The sequence below is a fragment of the Anarrhichthys ocellatus genome, unplaced genomic scaffold, assembly GCF_004355925.1.
Source record: "Anarrhichthys ocellatus isolate YVR2014 unplaced genomic scaffold, GSC_Weel_1.0 scaffold14, whole genome shotgun sequence".
Classification (NCBI taxonomy): domain Eukaryota; kingdom Metazoa; phylum Chordata; class Actinopteri; order Perciformes; family Anarhichadidae; genus Anarrhichthys; species Anarrhichthys ocellatus.
Genome location: NW_022280044.1, coordinates 1,677,482 through 1,696,126, shown reverse-complemented (window position 1 = coordinate 1,696,126; position 18,645 = coordinate 1,677,482). Strand labels below are relative to the sequence as shown.

At 40.5% G+C, this 18,645-nt stretch overlaps 1 protein-coding gene across 8 annotated transcripts in view; it reads left to right on the top strand.

Moving 5' to 3' along the window:
• Nucleotides 1-18,645, top strand: part of elmo1 (engulfment and cell motility 1 (ced-12 homolog, C. elegans)) — a 93,586-nt gene that overhangs the window by 38,988 nt on the left and 35,953 nt on the right. For 3 of the 8 annotated variants that reach the window (XM_031853963.1, XM_031853961.1, XM_031853960.1), the window contains exons 8-17: nucleotides 379-534; nucleotides 710-809; nucleotides 1,421-1,572; nucleotides 1,750-1,828; nucleotides 2,775-2,816; nucleotides 3,148-3,198; nucleotides 3,675-3,797; nucleotides 4,684-4,812; nucleotides 7,854-7,958; nucleotides 9,230-9,338. In XM_031853963.1, the coding sequence (XP_031709823.1) occupies nucleotides 379-534; nucleotides 710-809; nucleotides 1,421-1,572; nucleotides 1,750-1,828; nucleotides 2,775-2,816; nucleotides 3,148-3,198; nucleotides 3,675-3,797; nucleotides 4,684-4,812; nucleotides 7,854-7,958; nucleotides 9,230-9,338 (1,046 nt within the window). The remainder of the gene's footprint in view (nucleotides 1-378; nucleotides 535-709; nucleotides 810-1,420; nucleotides 1,573-1,749; nucleotides 1,829-2,774; nucleotides 2,817-3,147; nucleotides 3,199-3,674; nucleotides 3,798-4,683; nucleotides 4,813-7,853; nucleotides 7,959-9,229; nucleotides 9,339-18,645) is intronic. The other 5 variants (XM_031853966.1, XM_031853965.1, XM_031853968.1 and 2 more) reach the window with 3 other exon arrangements.

The following is an 18,645-nucleotide window of genomic DNA, read 5'->3' as shown; positions in this document are numbered from 1 at the left end:
ATGGAAACATATTTTTGCATTGACTATAGCACTGTAGGTTTTGTATATTTCTCACGTCACCTTGAAACAGTGCAAGTACAAAAATAATAACCAACAAAAGCCTGAAGGGTACGATGCTAATCTTAAGCAGTAGAGGGCAGTATTGTAAAACATCTGAAAGTTTAAAGCTTACTAAAGTAACTTCAAACTGTCTAACCATAAGTTATACTTTTTTTTTATTAGTATATCTAAATTCCTCACTAAGTACTTCCAGCAGCGATATGTCTTGAATATAACAGCTGTTTAATGTGTTCCCTGCTTTGGCCTCCTGTGACTGAGGCAGAGTGATTTGTTTCTCCTGATATTAGTGTAACTGCATGACTTCACTCTGTTATGCAGCTTTCTGGTGCTGATTGAACGCCGCACTGTGCTGCCCGGCTCCTGCTGGCCTTCTGACGGCGCCTGCTGTTTCTTGAAGGCCAGTCTGTCTGCACTGCATCGCAAAAACCTCTTTCCCATTTGTTCCTCTCTACCTGTTTTCTCCGTCTTTTTTCAGTAAGCCTGGTTGCAGAATTAATCCCATGATCCTCTGCCCCCTCTCCTCCTCTTCGCCACCCCTCTCTCTGTCTCAGCTGACCGCTTATTCCCCGTTATGTTATAGCAGCTATACACTGTTCCAAACCATCTGCTGGAGAGAAGTTTCCGATGGTCTATGTGTGTTGTCTCGTAGTTTTGGCGACCTGCTGTCCTTCACTTTGACGGCCTTCGTGGAGCTGATGGACCACGGCATCGTCTCCTGGGACACTTTCTCTGTGGCCTTCATCAAGAAGGTCAGCCAAGAAAATGTCTCATTTAACAGGGCAGGGATTTAAGGGGGACTTTGTTTACTTCCATTTATAATCCTGTTGTTATACTGTGCATTTGCTGGAAAAGTTTAGATTTTACAGTCAAATAATGTCTTTCAGGCCCTCTGATATACACAAGGTTGGACGTTTAGTATTTTCTCCTGATACAGTCATGTCCACGGGCAGCGCCCTCGCTCTGACATCTCTGCATGTGTATAGGTCCTGTTTGTGCATGTGTGTGTATTTCTGGCCAGTGTGTTCAATGTGTGAAAATAACAACTATGTGGAAAAAAATGTATTTCCCCCTCGAGGAGCTAATGACGGTCTTTCTTATTGTGTTCAAACAATCTGATAATGATCTTAGTGAAATTAAGTTGTACCATAATATACAGTTGACTTCTTTGCACACGGACATACTCCCTTTGACACATAATCAGTTGCTACTTGCAAAAGCACAGGTTGGCAGTTTTGCCTTTAAATTAATTTTCCCCAAGTACCAAAAGGAAGTTTTTTTTTTTTTCCCGTCCATTACCTTTCACTATTACACGTTACATCTTATAAATGATTTAGTGGTTCACGATCTGTCCTTCCTGCAGATCGCCAGCTACGTGAACAAGTCGGCCATGGACACAGCAGTGCTGCAGCGTTCCCTGGCCATCCTGGAGTCCATGGTGCTCAACAGTCAGGATCTTTACCACAAGGTGGCGCAGGAGATCACCATCGGGCAGCTCATCCCACATCTCCAAGGGTAAGTGGATCTGTAGGCTGTATGGACACTTAATTAGATTGATTCATCTTTGAAGCTATCAATGTCTCTTTACTTTGTGATAAATGCACTTCAAACCACACATGTTGCTGATAATGATCTACTTATATATTACTATGTATAGTTGATATTCTTGTGTGTGCTATTTTCTATATCCAGGACTGATCAAGACATTCAGACCTACACTATTGCTGTCATCAATGCTCTCTTCCTCAAAGCTCCTGAGGAGAAGAGACAGGTGAGTGTGCGCACACAGCACTTACTACATACAGTATACTGTGCTGTGAATCAGTATCGCGATGTAGTGAGTGAGCTTTAAATGCTACATTTACATGTGACACATCAGCGTTTTTTGTACCGTGCCTGTAAATGTATGTTTGTCATGTGTTTATAACCCGTCTGCAGTTTAGTGAAACAGTAAAATCTAGTAGAACAGTAGGGATTTAAAAGCCCAACGAACCCCCCCACCCCTTACTTTCTCTCCATTCCTCTCTGCAGAAGTGACATGCATGTGAGATGCTCTCATTTCTCCACTCATCCATCTCCTTCCCTCTCTCACCTACTGAATGTCACGCTTTGCCCCGTAGCTGATCACATGTTCCCTTGAATCAGCACCATAGGGTCCAGCGATGGGCTTTGACATTAATAATGAATCATGCTAACTCATAGCTGTTCTCCTGTGCAGCATACAAAGTGTTGCAGTGCTTCTTCTTTCTGCTGAGGCCAAATGTGCATTTTATTTTATTTTAAATCCGATTAATGCGGTTGGTTGGCAGCAACTTTAGGCAACTTTATTGGGTTGATTTAGGTGATAAGTGGGCAACATGTCCTCTTGCTCAGGTGCAGGCATGTGTGGTAATATAAGTTTATAGCAGACCACAGATGACACATGTTAAAGCATGCAAGGGGCTAAAGACACTATTTTGGTTCTCAGTTTGTGTGTGTTTTAAAAGACCGACGACTGTGTGTGTGCATGGTAAGGATTCGACCATCAGTAAAGCTATGATCCCCCAGTGTCCCACCATTCTGCTGACTCCGTTGCCTCTCCCCCCTCCTTCCTCCACAAGCTGCACCCCCGATAGAAAATAATTTTTTAACCTCCTCTCAGACTCTCTTTTCTTCACATTCACTCACTCACCCTCTCTGTCTCTGACTTTGTTTCCTCACTGCACACGATATGGTAGGTTGATGAGCACATTGTGGACATCCTAAATTGTCCCCTGACAGTAAGTGCACCCTTGATCAGCACACTTTGTAGTTTGCACTGTAGAAGACATCCATTAGTGCATTTAGTATCCATTTTTAAGATTAAGTTCTTCTTTGGGATGGCTTTCTTGTTTCATACGGCAGCACACTGCATACTTTGCAGTGTGCTGTGGCAGTTTCTGTTTATTTTCTGATTAATTTCTCATATGAACATAGAAAACCCTGAACAATATATATTTTTTGTTGAGATATATATATATATATATATAGTGTTTCATTTTCTCTCACTCCTTCCTAAATGATGTCCTTCTCTCTCTCTTTATCTCCCTCCCTTTTGTTCTCCCTCTATAGGAGATGGCCCATATTCTTGCCCAGAAACAGCTGCGCTCCATCATTCTCAGTGTAAGTCTAACCATGCCCTTCTCCTCTCCATTGTACCCCTCTGTCTCTCTGTTTCTTTATCTCTGTTCCGGTTTATACCTCTGCACCAGTGTGATATCGAAAAGGAAAATGACACCTGCCACTTCTTCCCTCTGTCTCACGTCGCTGGTTATTATCTACTGTACTTACTGTCTCACACCTGTTCCCTTTTCTCTCTTTCATCCTCCACCTTGTGTTTAATCTCATTTCTCCCTCTCCTCTTCCCGCATCGGACTTATGCTTTCTAATCCTCCCGATTCCCTGCCAAATCCTCTTATTCTCCGTCTTTATCTCATACCGCTTTCTCTCAAAATCAATGTCTCGTCTCTCTGACCCCAAAACCCGTCCTCTCACCTTCGACTTCTATTTGCACATCTAACACCTCCGCTCCCCTCTCTGTCTTCCTCTCCCCTGCTCTTCTTCCTCTTCCTCCTCCGTTTGTCCTTCACACTGTGTAGAACGTGATCCGGAGCTCCACACCCATCAACGATGAGATGGCCCACCAGCTGTACGTCCTGCAGGTGCTCACCTTCAACCTGCTGGAGGACCGCATGATGACCAAGATGGATCCCCAGGACCAGGTGGGGGACTGTGAATGATGCTGACAGGAATGGGTGACAAATGGACAAATGGGGAAAGGAGGGAACATCATTGTCTTCAAAGCAATTTAAAACATATGATTAACACAGATTTGGTAGAATGACTAGCTGACTCGGAATTTTAAGGGAATTTACTGAGAAAAGCGACCCAGATCTACTTTGTCAGCAATCAACAAAAGGAAGCATTATTATAGTGTGTAACAACTTACAGAATAAGGCTGGTGATATTATATATTTCTCTTATTGTCAACAAACCCTCTTAACCAAAACCAAATACTGCTTTAGTTTAGTCAACATTGACAGCAATACAGTGTGTGTATGTGGGATTGACGTCTGAGCCCATGTTCATCACAATGAAGCAACATGTCCCGTAGTGGACAACAATGGAGCTCTATGGTTTTAAAGGAATAAGATATGTCAGGCTTTGGCCACACACAATACTTAGTAAGGGATCAATTCAATGTTGGTTTTGTTTTTTTATGGTATTTGTTGATGGTAAGACAAATATATCACCAGACATGTCTTTTAGAATGAGACTTTAGCGAGACAAAAATAGTAAGCAGTCAGAATGTGCCTGTTTAACTGTAGCCTACATCACACAAGAAACTTAAGAAAACCATTTCAGGAAAAAAAACACTGTGGGCAGTTTGGGCCTGATCCGGCTGAAAAAAAATAAAAATTTAAATAGATATTCTACGTTGGCGAAGTAATAAAACCAGTGGAGAGTCATGACGGTTAGCCAGATTGCCTTGGGCACTGCAAGACCCCAGACAGCGGAGATGAGGCTGAAGCATTCTGAAATTACAAAATGGTGAATGGAAGAAAAGACTTATGAGCAGCACTTTAATATTCTTCTCTGCATGTGCAGGCTCAGAGGGACATCATCTTTGAGCTGCGGAGAATCGCCTTTGACGTGGAGTGTGAGCCCAACAACAGTGGCAGCATCGAGAAACGCAAGTCCATGTACACCCGCGACTACAAGAAGCTCGGCTTCATTGTAAGTTTGGCATGTGTTTCAGAGGGTCGCATGAAATTCACTCATTCTCTCGTGACTCTCTCTGGCTACCACACACACACACACACACACACACAACTCAAAACTGAGATCATAAAGTAAAAGAAGTGCCAGTTTGTGTTGTCGGCTGTTAATTGAATACGATTGTCCTTCACTGCAACATCTGTGGATTGTGGGATTCCTAGAGAAATAGATTTTGTACAGTGGTGGAAAAAGTATTCAGATCCTTTGCAAAGCATAACTTTAAAAAGAAAATGTTTTCAGCAGTGAAGTTTTATGAGTAAATTATATTTCAAATATAAGAAGTAAAAGTGTTAGTTCTGCAGAAAAATGACATGTATGGCATTATTAGATTGTTAATACCGATGCATCAGTGCATAGTTAGCATTTTACTGTTTATAGCTGTTTGAGGTGTAGCTGGTTTTTACTACTTTATGCACCCTTCAAACGGGCACAAGATAAATCTTGAGGATCAGGGAGTGATAATGTGTTGGGGACGTTCTGCTACACAAATTTCACGTATCTGTGATACATGACAAAGGAGCCTGAAGTAGACACTGCTTTTTGGGTGCAAGACGCCAACAATGGCAACCACTGGTTTAATATAAAATGCATTGCAATATTTTGATTGAGCCAATATTGTGATTGCAGAATGTTAAAGGAATAGTGTGTAGCATTGTGGGGGATTTATTGGCTGTAATGGATTATAATTTAAATAAGTACAGTAAGCCACCATAGTTCTCCTACACACTTGGCACTCGGGAGAAGTTTCAGTTGGTTGCAATCTGTCAAATCTTACACACCTTTTACTCTGAAAAGCTACTGCAGTGATTCCAGGTGTCACATAAGTGTAGTGGAGTTGAAGTATGAAAAATCATAAAATGGAAAACTACAAGGACCTCAAAATTATTTAAGTACAGTACTTGAGTACATGTACTTTGTTACTTTCCACCTCTGGTTTGCATGTGTTTCTGTATGTTGATCCTAGTTCTCTTTTACTCATCTTATTATTATTATTATTATTATTATTATTATTATTACTACTTTCTTTCCCATCTCTCTACCTTCAAGCATGATCAAGTGTTAACGTACTGTATATGGGAGAGTGTGTGACTTTGTGTTGTATGCAACTGTCCAACTATAGCATAAGAACTTGAACTCAACTCTCTGTGGCTTGGTGTAAGCCCAGAGCTGTTTCGGGGGCTCTTCCCATCCAAACTCCCACTGCAGCGTGCTCGGTAAAGATAAAGACAATTGGACTGCCTTGTCTCCACTTGTGCGGAGAAAATCCTTAGTCTGCTTTCCATGCTAGACAGCTTGCAAACACACACACACACACACTTACACATACACACACCATAGTTCTCTAGATACATCATATCACTGCTGACATCATTTGTTGGCCTTCTAATGCCTTCAGGGTTTTTTTTAGGGATTGTTTCACATACTGGAATATATTTGACTCGTCCATATGAGTGTGTGTTTTTTTTTAAAGATATGCATACCCCTGCATGTCTGTATCTGTGTTAAGCCTATAAGGTTGCTTCCTGTCAGATATGATTACAAAACTGATGAGCCAGATCTCAGTGTCCTCCATTCCTCTTTCATCCCCTGCTTTCCCCTCTCCTCTTCCCATCGCTTCTTCCTTCAACATCCTGTCTCATCTTTTTAAACTCAAGATTAGCTTCAGAGTGATGTGTTTGCATGTGAATCGGTGGATTTAATCATTAGTCGACTGAATTCTCTGCGACGTCTGGGAAGAATTAAGTCTGTTGGACTGTGACAGCACAGGCAGCATCTATCTGCATATCTCATACAATATTCAGATGTTACGGGGGGTGGTAGTGTAGACGCTAGAGGAATGTGAGGAATGTTTTTGCAAAGTTTTGGGTTTCTTTCTTAACATTTGGGTATTGGTGGTTTTAGGCCAAACTAAAAATGTTATATACTTGAAGTGTTTTCTGACCATTTTTTAAAAGATAAAGTTTGTAGATTGACTCACTGCTGTACTTTCCAGGCATCAATCAATTTCAGATCTATTCATTAATTTCTATTCAAGATAGCTTCACTATCCAAGAAGACCATCCAGGTCCATGCGTCTTCAAAATGTCAATTTTGTTTTAATTTTTTTAGAATTCAATTACTTTTTTTTTTGGGCCTAAGATGATTATCTGAACCTATAAAAGAGCATTGTTTGTTTATTTGATAACCTAAAAATAACCAAATATAGATTGATTTTTTTTCCGGACAGAGCTAATAGATAATCGATCACAGTTGAACAATTTGTGGGCTTTTTATGAAGTCATTTATTTTCAAGCAGCGACTGTTTTTAGAGAGATTTCCTCAGAGGATCGTTTGAGGACATTTTGACATTTAGGGAGTTGACGCTGTACAGGATTAAAAACAAACCCAGAGGATGAACAAAAAGCAAGCAGAGACACTGTGAAATGAAAGATGTCCTTTACTAAATAATAATCAAAAGTAAAACGATTTTTTGTTATGAAACATGAGAAATTTCGGTTTCTGTCTCACATGTTTTAAAAGGGGGTGGGGGGGGGGGGGGGGGATATGTTGGAAAAAGTTGATGTCATGTTCCTCTGTGCACCAATCAGAATTTCAAGCAATATTTGCATCAGAATTTTATAACAGTTGCGAGGTGCTGACTTATGGTACCAGGCCACCGTGGATCAAATCCAATCGCACAACAATCACACAGTCCCGACAGAGAAGATTAATGGAGTACCTGTTACCTATTACAAGGAAATATCAAGCCTCTGAAAGGTGATATTCATACTGCAGTCAACTTGAAAAGTTGGAACACTGCACTTTACGGTGTGAGCTTCTTGAACCTCCAGTTGTGAGAAGGAAACTGTTTGTACTGTGTAACTTTGTGCTTGTCTGACTGTTGCTTTGTGTCGGGGAAAATAGCACATTCAGTGGATTATACCTAGAAGAATAAAGGTAAAAGAAAAGATTTGGTGGAATGTGTTAAAGTACATGTCTCTCCGTCCTCTGTCTCTCAGAACCATGTGAATCCAGCTGTGGATTTCACCCAGATCCCTCCAGGCATGCTGGCTCTGGATAACATGTTGTATTTTGCCAGACACCACCAGGACGCCTACATCAGGGTGAGCATACACACACTCTTTCATATGCAGTTCTATCCCATGTGGACACACACACATACACACACACTGCTCTGTGATTTCTATGCTGTTATATTCCTCCTCGTCACCTCCACTTCCTACCAAACCTTCTTCCCTCCAGCTCATTCACTTGTTTGTAGTTTCTGGCTCGTTCCCCAATTGTCTTTCGGCTAAAACTGAATTTCATGAAGTTGCTCAGCCCGGACGATATAAATGATTTGATTCCTTTCCCTGTCGGTCCCTGACTCCTGGGTAATAGACTCATGTGATGTACAATAACTACAGTGTAGTGATTGTCTGCAATGGGATGACATTCACTAGATTGGTGATTAGTGTTTGAGTTTCAACTTGTTAATTCAGGTTAGTTAGAAACATTTTATGGCAGTTGTCCAGCATTCTGTTGTAATTAAACCCTGTTGTTGTTTTTGTGTGTGTGTGTGTGTGTGTGTGTGTACTTTCATAATGTTAGAGTGTGACTCTCTGTCTCTGGGCTTGAATGCGACAAAAGAGATGTCTTAGTATAAGTGCCAACTCAGCCCTTATCAGTCGACCAGAGGCAGGAAAAACAGCCTCCAATTTCCCAAATGAAACTGTCGCCAGTTAAAATTATTGGGAACTTGACGGCCTCATTTATGGCACACTGCCAACATACACATAATTAGAATGAATTTTTTTTGATGTTGAGATTTCGTTCCCTGTTTTTGGGCTTCCATGCAGATAGATTAGAGGGTCAGAATAATGAATAAGTAGTTTCGACCGTAATTGATTTGCATTTATGTGAAAAATGGCCTTTCAAGCTGACAAACCAGCCTCCGTAAATGCATGCACAAATATTTTACATATACTTATAACATGAAGCACTCTGAGTACAAACCTGATGCCAAGGCCTCAGAAATCTTTTTTTGATATTAAAATGTTGTTATTTTAATATAAAATGAGATGCACTGTCGCGTAAACCCTCTTTACATACAGTCGCAGGCTTTAATCTGCATCTGGATCCAGATCTATAATATAACCTAACATCCAAGAATAGTAGGAGCTCATAACAACTTAGTCATAGCAGTTGAAATGTATAATGTTGCCGTTGAGTCGCCTATAAATAAGCGTTATCACATTTTCAGCCTTCATTGGCACATCTGTTATTATATTCGGAGAGTAAATACACCAAAACACACGTCATCAAACATTCGACCACGTTTTTACCGTAGTCCCGATAGTTTTTGTGTGGCTTATTTGATTGTTTGTGTTTCTAGATCGTCCTGGAGAACAGCAGTCGAGAAGACAAGCACGAGTGTCCGTTTGGCCGCAGCAGCATTGAGCTGACCAAGATGCTCTGTGAGATTCTCAAAGTGGGCGAGCTGCGTAAGTCTACAGAAGCAACCTTCCGCTCTCAATGCACTGTTGCTGGTAGAGCTTCTTTTGCACACAGTTTTCTGCGGAACGAGCATATATAGACCGTAGAAAAAAGCTCGGTGACTGCTTTGCCCAGAGATCTATATACTTAAATGCACAAAAATACAAACATCTCCACCCACATCCTCACAAATACACACTTCTTCCTTCCTGTTAGGATGAAAGCAGCCATTATGCTCAGTAATTGTGCCGCCAGGAGTTCATTATTTAGCGATGCACCTCGCCTCCATTGAGCCCCTTTCAGCCTAATATACCACCTCTGGGAGGCACACTGTGCAGAGAAAGAGATGCTGTGCCCACGTCCACTCCAAATTGATGTGCCCTTTTCATTTGTCTTTACTTGTTTAAATGGGCGAGTTGGTCTCAGCTCCACTCCAGACTGACCCCTGCAGCTCCCTGTAGGGAGGGAGACGGCATTCTTAGCTCAGTTTTAAACTGATGTGGCCTTTTCATTTGCTTATATCTTTTCCTTTTTTTTTTTTTCATGGAGGATGTAGACTTTAGGCTGCATTGCAGGGTTATTCACTCTGGTCAGCAAATTGCAGCGAGGGACATTAGACTTTTGTCCGTGAAAGAATAGTGTCCACTCCTGTATCTGTGCCGTTAAAAATGCTCAAAGAAATGTCATCCCGATTCTCTCATCTGTCCTTAACATTGCCGATAAAAAGTGCCAGGCAAGGTTTCAATACAAGATAAGAAGGTGCAGCAATACTTTTTAAGCATATTGTAATTTTCCTGTCCTTCTTTTAATATGATCTTGTCTCTGCCAGACTCTGCTCTAATGCAAAATGTGTCCACCTTCCACATCAAATTCTGAGCACATAGTCATATAGGAAAATGGATTTAGATATTTTATTTTAACCACAAAGATGCCGACTACACTACAAATGTAGTTACCCAACAGGGTAACTGTGTCTTGACCCGATGGGGGGGAGACAGGGTAGGGGAGTAGAGGGTTTTAGTCCGTGATCACCTGTTCCTGTGATTGGCTATTATTTGCCGATAAAATCTCTCGACCGATGCATTGGTCGTGCTCTAGTCGTGTCTCCTGCGGGGATGTGACATGATGTGACACGCACTCAGCTTTTAGTTTTACACATTTCAGTGATCTGGTGGCTTTTTATTCCTAATTCTGTTGTTTCTGTGCATCTACTTGTGCCTGTGATGTTTATTTCCTGTGCAGTGTGTCTCAGGGCATTATTTTTATTCTGAGTGTCTCATTAGTTTTTTCCCCAAATGTGCTTCACTGCACATGTCCTTTTGATCCTCTCTCTTAGTGGACCGAAATTGCTTCCCTTTAGTCTCTCTTTGAAAATATTGCTTTGACCTCATTCGTATCCTAACGCGGATTAAGCAACCAGACTTGTCCCAAAACGGGGAAACATCTTTATCTCTAAGGCTGTTCTAAGCATGTAGTTGAAGGCTTACGCAATAGAGCCATCTTTAGGATGAATGCCAGGCCATCATTATGAATAAGACTTTGCTCTTTAGAAACGTGCTTGTTCAAATAAATGGAGCTTGGCAGAGTGTAGGATTTTACATTTGATTTTTCAATATTTAATTTAACTTATTTAAACGATGTGAACAGAATCTGCTACCCGACCTACAAATTCTGCCCCAACATATTGTAATCTTCCTGGTTTCCTTTTTCTATCAACAAATAGCATTTTCTATTGTTATTATTATCATTAAGATGGACAATGCATTATTTTGTGATTCAAAAATTTTACTGCAAGACTGAATGCGGGAGTTCAATTCCAGCGGCAACCTTGACTCATATTTCTGGGCCTTTTTATTCTCAGTGGCTGTTTATTGTCCTTTTTACTGAGACTGAACCTACTATTAATATTGTGTGTGTGTGTGTGTGTGTGTGTGTGTGTGTGTGTGTGTGTGTGTGTGTGTAAAATGTTGGGGCAGATAAGAATTGCTACAATGAATCTATAACCTGCAGAGAATGACTTATCTATATGAGATACTGTCTGCTGCTGTAATAACAGCACATGCTATAATAACAAGACATGACAGGATTCACATATACACAAGTAGGTCATCCAAAGGCAAACAGTAAAAGAGGTATACATGCAAAGGGAATAAAATAAAACAAGTCCCTTGCAGGAAATCACAGGGGACAAGAGAGGACAGACGTCATTTGGGGTATATTCGTATTTACTGTGTCCCAAATCATAATGTTCCCATTCATCTTTGTCAAGATGTCCTGTAAATATTTGCACACGCTTGCCCTCACAGAGCATTATATGCATCTCATCATTGTGGGAGGAAGCCGGTACGTATAGTCGCGAGCTGCACTGCATCTTGTCTTGTAGATGGCTAAGTGCATTTTCACACACACCCCATTTGGCCCGCGCACAATAACATGCACTAATTAATGTATGAGTAGGATGAATGCACCATGGGCCAGTCGGGTGTTTTGAAGTGCTTGGTGAGTTAGAAAAACTGTAAGTGTGTAATGCAGAGGTATGAGCCTCAGCTCTACGCCGACTGTAATCACTCGGGTGACCTTTCAGCAGCGAAACGATGAAATACATGACGCTAACGAGGATGTTGGAAGGTGTGTCTGTGTCTCTGTATAGTTTTTATCAGCTCTGATAGTGTGGTATTTGAGTCAGAATAATATTAGAAACCGTGGTGCATTATTTCACCAATAACTCGAAGTGTAACAATGACATTTCAGGCTTTTTTTTTGTTCTGCATAACAGGTACCCTGAAATAATGTTTAGCCTGTCATTTGGTCCACCGCTTTAGTCCAGACTGAAATATCTAAACTTTCGGATGGATTGCCTTTTCATTTTGTTCTGAGATCCATTGTTGCTTTTTGTAATCCCCTTTTCCTCCAGCACCACCATGAGGTTGACATTTGTCTATTTTAATGAAAAATTGTGACAACCATTGGCTTTTGAACACACGTTGTTGTGTTCATGAGTCCGTGTCTGGCAGTGAGACAGCATGCTCAGCCAGATGTAATGTATTCATTTTATTTTTGACAGCTGTGTTTTTCCTACTGTGACTTTAAAAAAAAGGCTTAATGGATGAATTGCTCCAAAATTTGTAACAGACCTTTATGTTCGCCTCAGGATGAATTGTAATAATTTGGCGATCCTCTTGACTTTACATTCAGTGCCACCATCAGGCCAAAATTTCAATTTGTCCAAACTTTATTTTATGACCAAATACCTGCAAAACTACTGACATATTAGTACTTCATGTTTAGTGCTAATGGCACATGTTAGCATGCCGTCGAGGTAGCGGCACCCTTTACATGTTTAATAGTGGAGAGCAAAACTGTGACGCAAAGCTGATGGACACTGAACAATGAATCAAAGCAGACCAGAACACAAGCATTCTGTACCTCTGGTTGTTGAAGTTGCCTTTCTTCCCTGCTTGCCTCTTCAATCTCTCTCTCTTAAAAATTTGTCTCACTCTTCATGCTCTTTCTTTCTGGCTCACTCTTTTTTTCCCTTCTCAGTGGGTCTAAAGAACATCTGTCCCTCTCAGACTTGTAATTCTTTCTTATGCTTTCATGCTCTGGTTTTCTCTTTGTGTCAAAAATGACACCAGTACACAAGCAAGTGGCATCCTACCACTTTCAATTAAATAACATGGAAGCCACTCAAGAGTCTGGCTTGACAATTGTCTCAGTGCTCTGTAAGGCTAACGGATTATACTTTTCCATTTAACGCTATCCTCGTTTTGAGATGTTTTGACATTTTTTGACATTTTTTTCCCTTTTGGTTGCTGTTGAGATATTTAATTTCTATGCAGATGTGTTCTGGAGAAAGGAGGTAAGGGAGGTAGTTTGGTTGAATCAGTTGTCGATGCTGCCGCATTCTACATAATTCATAACTCCATTCAGGCGTCTCTCTCTCTCTACATATTCTATTACTTCCATTATTTCTGTTTCTCTCCCTCCCCCTTGTTGTCCTGCCTCGGATCCCTAAAAGATTAATTGTCTTGCCATGTTTCTGCTGCAACACGGGGCTTAATGGAATCTGCGTTGGTGAGGCGCCATGCCGTGACTTTTCCGACTCTCCTCTTTAAGCGGGTCCATGGAATATTTATGACGTTATGCAAACAGGGGCAGGCATTGTGACTAATGGCCCTGCTTGGTGATTCACGGTGTTGCATCTCGTTGCTTAGATGGAGAGCCGGGTGGTGAACCGTGGCAGGTCCAGGCATGGACACACGCATGCTAACAGAACACACACACACGCACGCACGCACACACAGAGCTGACAGTCACATGATGTCCTCATATTTGTGCCGTGCATCAGAGAGCCATCAGCCAAGGTCAGAACATAGGGCCATGTTCAGCACCATAGACAGATCCGTTGTACATCATAGGTTATGATCAGAGCACACTAACACAATACATCATGTGGGATATTTGGATTGATTTTCTTTTTAGAGGTTTTTTTAAATTATTTGTTTTGTATTGTCTCTCCTCAAGGACAATATTAAGGTTTATAACTTCATTTTGTGTTGCTTAGTAGTGAGGTTTGCATCAGAAGAGGAAGAATTGTATCGTCAGAACTAAGAATGAAGCATTTGGATTTAGCTGTAGTATCGATCTGCCGGTGTCATATAAGCTCATGATTTTGTATAATTATTGTAAACAAATTAAAGACCATCTTGCGATGGAATTACACCAGCCACAATGCCAAATCAGCCCAGGGATGTAAAGAGGGGGACCAATGGCCCCTTCACCCCCCTTTCTCTGACCACACCCATCTTTGAACTCAACCTTTATTTTTTTATCTCAAATTCACATCAGACAGATATATAAACCTCTGGCAAAGTACTCAAAGTGCTTCTGTGGTTGTTCCCGTTACAGTCGGTGTCTCCAGGACCACATTTGACTTGATGACTCACACGCAAAGACTCAAAAGGTGAAAACAATGGCAGCGTCTCTGTCGCGACTGGTAATAAGATAAAGTCTGACATGATTTATAGCAGTATTATGACAATCGTATCGTTGTTTCTTTAAATTCAATTTGCTATAAACTCCGTTGCTTCCTGTCAAAAAGCGGATGCAGCTGTCTCCTCCGATTCCCGTTCAGTTTGTCTGTTTTCTCTTTGAAAAAACAAACACCTCTAACACAGTATTCGCTATTCTCAAAGACCAAAAACCCTTCATATGTCCCATCACCTGATAATACCAGAAAATCTACAGTTCAATATGTACATTCCAATAATCGTGTGTGTGTGTGTGTGTGTGTGTGTGTGTGTGTGTGTGTGTGTGTGTGTGTGTGTGTGTGTGTGTGTGTGTACCCAAACCCAGCAGGTGATTCAGAGTCATCCAAACTCATTAACTGGACAACTCCCAGTGTAATGACATTCCTATGTTGCCTGCTGTGCTGTGATTAGAAACAACACAACCTCACTTACACACACACACACATATGGGAAATTGCACAGTGTGAGATTGAAATGCTGTGATGTGTTTGGACTGGCCCGTGTGTGTCACTGAGATACAGTTTTAGCACACACATACTGACACTTACTGTTAACGCTCACAGTCATGGTCAAACTGAAATATCAAGTGCGGGCATGCAGCTGGGGTTGTATAGTAAATACTAAATAGCATCAGAAAATGTCACATGTCCCATTCTCAGAATGTATAATAGTTTTTAAATTTTTTTTAAATGTGGCAAAAATGTGTGTATCTTAAAAATGAAGAGAAACGCATGTTTTCTAGTATAGCATTAACAAAGGAATAGTTTTTATAGGTTTGTTAAGATAAAGTTCTCTAATTAAGTAGATGCTTTCCGGCACTCTGACACGTGCCATCAAACACACATGACTTCCTGTAAACTTGACAAAGTTGTGCTTGAGAACTGAGATATAGAAGTGCAGTAAACGTGAATGTGTGGATCATAATCAGCACACTACAGGACTGCAGAGAAGTACAATATTCTGAATGATTATTTTGAGACAAACTTTCAAGCCTGTAGGGGGAGTAAGTGTTTAGAACTTAATAGACTCTGAATAGAGTATCGCTTTAACAGGATTAATTACATTTCTGGCCCACTGAGAGAGACGTCTTTCCCACATGCTGACGAGTCATTACATTATCCAGTAATTAATACGATACATGAGCCGTTGCTTCGGGCAAAATATGGAAACGAATATGACTTACTATTAAGTCTTGTGTTCATTTTCCATATTTGTTCTAAAGATCTCTGCCACTTCTTAAAGAGTTTTATGAAACATGAAGGAAGGACATGCTTAATTATAGTAAATGAAATTGACCTCTCGTGATATGTTTGTGTCCTGTTTCATTTATCATCTCAGAGAGCTCCCCTCTGTAAGCTGTTGCTTCCACTAACAAAGTATCGGTGAGATGAGGATTTGTCTCCGACATCAAACATTAGTATGCTAATGATCTCATTTGAAATGACTCGTTAAGTCTCAAGGTTTTAGCTGCTAATCCCTCCCGTAGGTCTCCTTCCATGATTCAGGAGAGAAGTGGATGATGGCGAGGGGAGGAAAGGCCAAGCGTAGAATTCCAAGTATCCCTCAAGTCGTGACATGAGGAGCTATTTGGCAGTCAGCAACCACTTCACACAGTTGTCAGTTGGAGCCTTGTTTTAAAGGAGGGGGAGCCGGCTTCTGGGTTTTCCACTTATTAGCCTCGGGCATACACCAGCAAAAGGTTTTTTAATTTGGAGGGCACAAATAACAGCAAACTTGACGGATGACTCCTTGAGAATCTCAAGTTTTAAGCATCCCTGGAGTTTTTCAGACATTCCCTTGTCCCCTGTCGGCTCTCAGCAACCCTCGGTGGATTGAAGTGGTGATGAAACATCACCCGGCATATGACAGTGCTGCTGCCACTTGCTGCTGTGTACGCTGAGCTTCTTGGATGTAATTTACCATCAAACTCTCACCTTAAAACTCTTTTCTTTCTTCAAAAACTGCACACCGTGCTCTGAACAAACTGAAGCTGTTTTCCCGAAAGGCCCTTTACTGTCAAAGATCAAATCAGACAAAACGGTAGTTTTTCACACACATAAACAATCTAGTTGAGTCCTTGCTGAGGAAGCTGAGATCTTGTAATAGGAAAGATTGTTTTTTCACTTTCCGGACATATTGAGATCTAAATACAACACAGGACAAAACCAACGGAGCATATTTGGGCACACAAAACAATAACAAACAACTGAGTACAAATAAAGGACAACGTAAATTCAATGTAAATGTAATTTATTTATGGAAAATACAAAATTAGTTCAACATTTTCTAATAATTGTTATTCCTTGCAATCACATATTCTAAAGTGGTAAAGTCTTTGATTTATTTTGACTCTCCAGTAAATTTGAGCTTTTACTTAAATTAAAGAAATTGCATGCTTAATATTTAACTTCTAACAGTTACCGTATTATCATCCCTCAGTCTATGTTTTGAAGTTTAACTGGTTTATTTTAGTATATGTGTAAACATTTTACTGTGCTTTCACATTCTTGTGCATGTGCACACATGTGCATGTATAGATGGAGAATGTTCTGTTTTGTTGTGTTCAAGCATTTCTGCTTCTGCATTCGGGCAAACTCGGACAGATTGTGCGTTTGTTTGCAAAAGCAATCTGGAATGATGTGCACATCACAGTCCGTTCTGTAGCTCCTGATGTATTTAGATATGAGAGGTATGAGTTGTGCCAAGTGTTTTTAATAAATACATCCTAGTGCAGCTCTGACTTGATAGAAGACCCACAGCTAGGTGCAGTTGCAGAAGCCGGGCATTTGTTGGTCTCAGTGTGCTGATGGTTGTCTCCCTCAGTCTGATTTTCTCTTCTTTCCATCTGCTGTTCTGGTCTCCCTCGCTCTCCCTCTGTCCTCTAATGCATCTGGACCATTGTTGGGGACTGCATGCTGAACTGGTTTAGTTACGTAATTAGAAAGCACAGAGGATGTAAGACTTTGACTTTTCCCTGTCTTCATTCTTATCTCATCAAGGTTCTTCGTATACAGTATGCTTCTTGTCTCTCCTGAAATGGAATACTATGAAACTTAAAATAGATTTAAAAAAACAAATTCAATACTGTGTACAAATAGTTAGTATTATTTGTATAGCATTGTATTATCTTGCAACTTGAACCCGTGACCTCATTCTCCTGGCATCATTATGTAATGATAATTCATTTCAGGGTAGATATAATCAAAATTGAAGCACGAGTACAACCAAGAAGCCTTGTTGGTGAGACCCAAATATTATAAAACTGACACATTTCACAGACTTCAAATTCAAAAAGCCAAAGACATTTCATTTAAAGGGGACATATTGGCCCAGAATCCACACTAACAGGGTTAGCAACATGTAGCGTAGCTTGTAAGCTTATTAGTTTCGCTGCTGAACCCAAGTGCTAATTATAGCGGTGGTTTTCGCCTTGCTAGACAATTTTAGATATTTTGAGAGAGCATCTGTGTGAGTCCTCTCTTTGTGTTGAACCAATGGACATACAGTATGTATGAAGAGAACAAGATACTCTATTCAATATAGTGCATCGTTTATTTCATTCTCTCTACAGGTGCAAACCCTCGTAGTGCCCAACACACCGCACAAAATCAACATTTGAATGCTGTGCCTTTTTTTTTTTTTTTTTTTGCATTTATATTCATTCTCTTTAAAACCGGTAATTCTGCCGAGTTGCAGATAAAAATTAGGCGACACTAATATTATTAGTATTTTACTATTTGTTGAATTAAATCCCAGTGGTGACTGCATAGGTTTGTTTACGTGTGATCTAAACATTTCCAATAACTCCAGAGCGTTATATAGTCCAAAAATATACATTTATTGAAAAGACAGATGTAATTATTTACAAAATGTAAATGTTTTAATCGAACTAAATATTCTACTTCAATCCATATTTGTTTTAGTGTTAACCATTTTTTAAAAAACGACATTTTAATTCTGCTAATGTTGAAGTTACATTAGTTCTAAATGATAAATATGACAAATATCACAGATTTCACCCAATAAGAGCAGCACAGTCGGTGTAAAACGGTTGGTTTTCTTTGATAAATGGCTTTACTGTGAGCCTTTACTGTAACCTGTGATAAGCCTCGTATGCGTTACCAGTAACTGTGGTGCTGTTTGCTGTAGCATGAGAAGTACACAGTCAGACTGCGAAGTCATCTAGCCGACTGTGGTTTGCATCTACCTGCTGCCATGGCATCCTGCACACACGCAAACAGTGACTGGACCGGAAAGATGGTGCTGACGCTGCTCGCTGGACAAA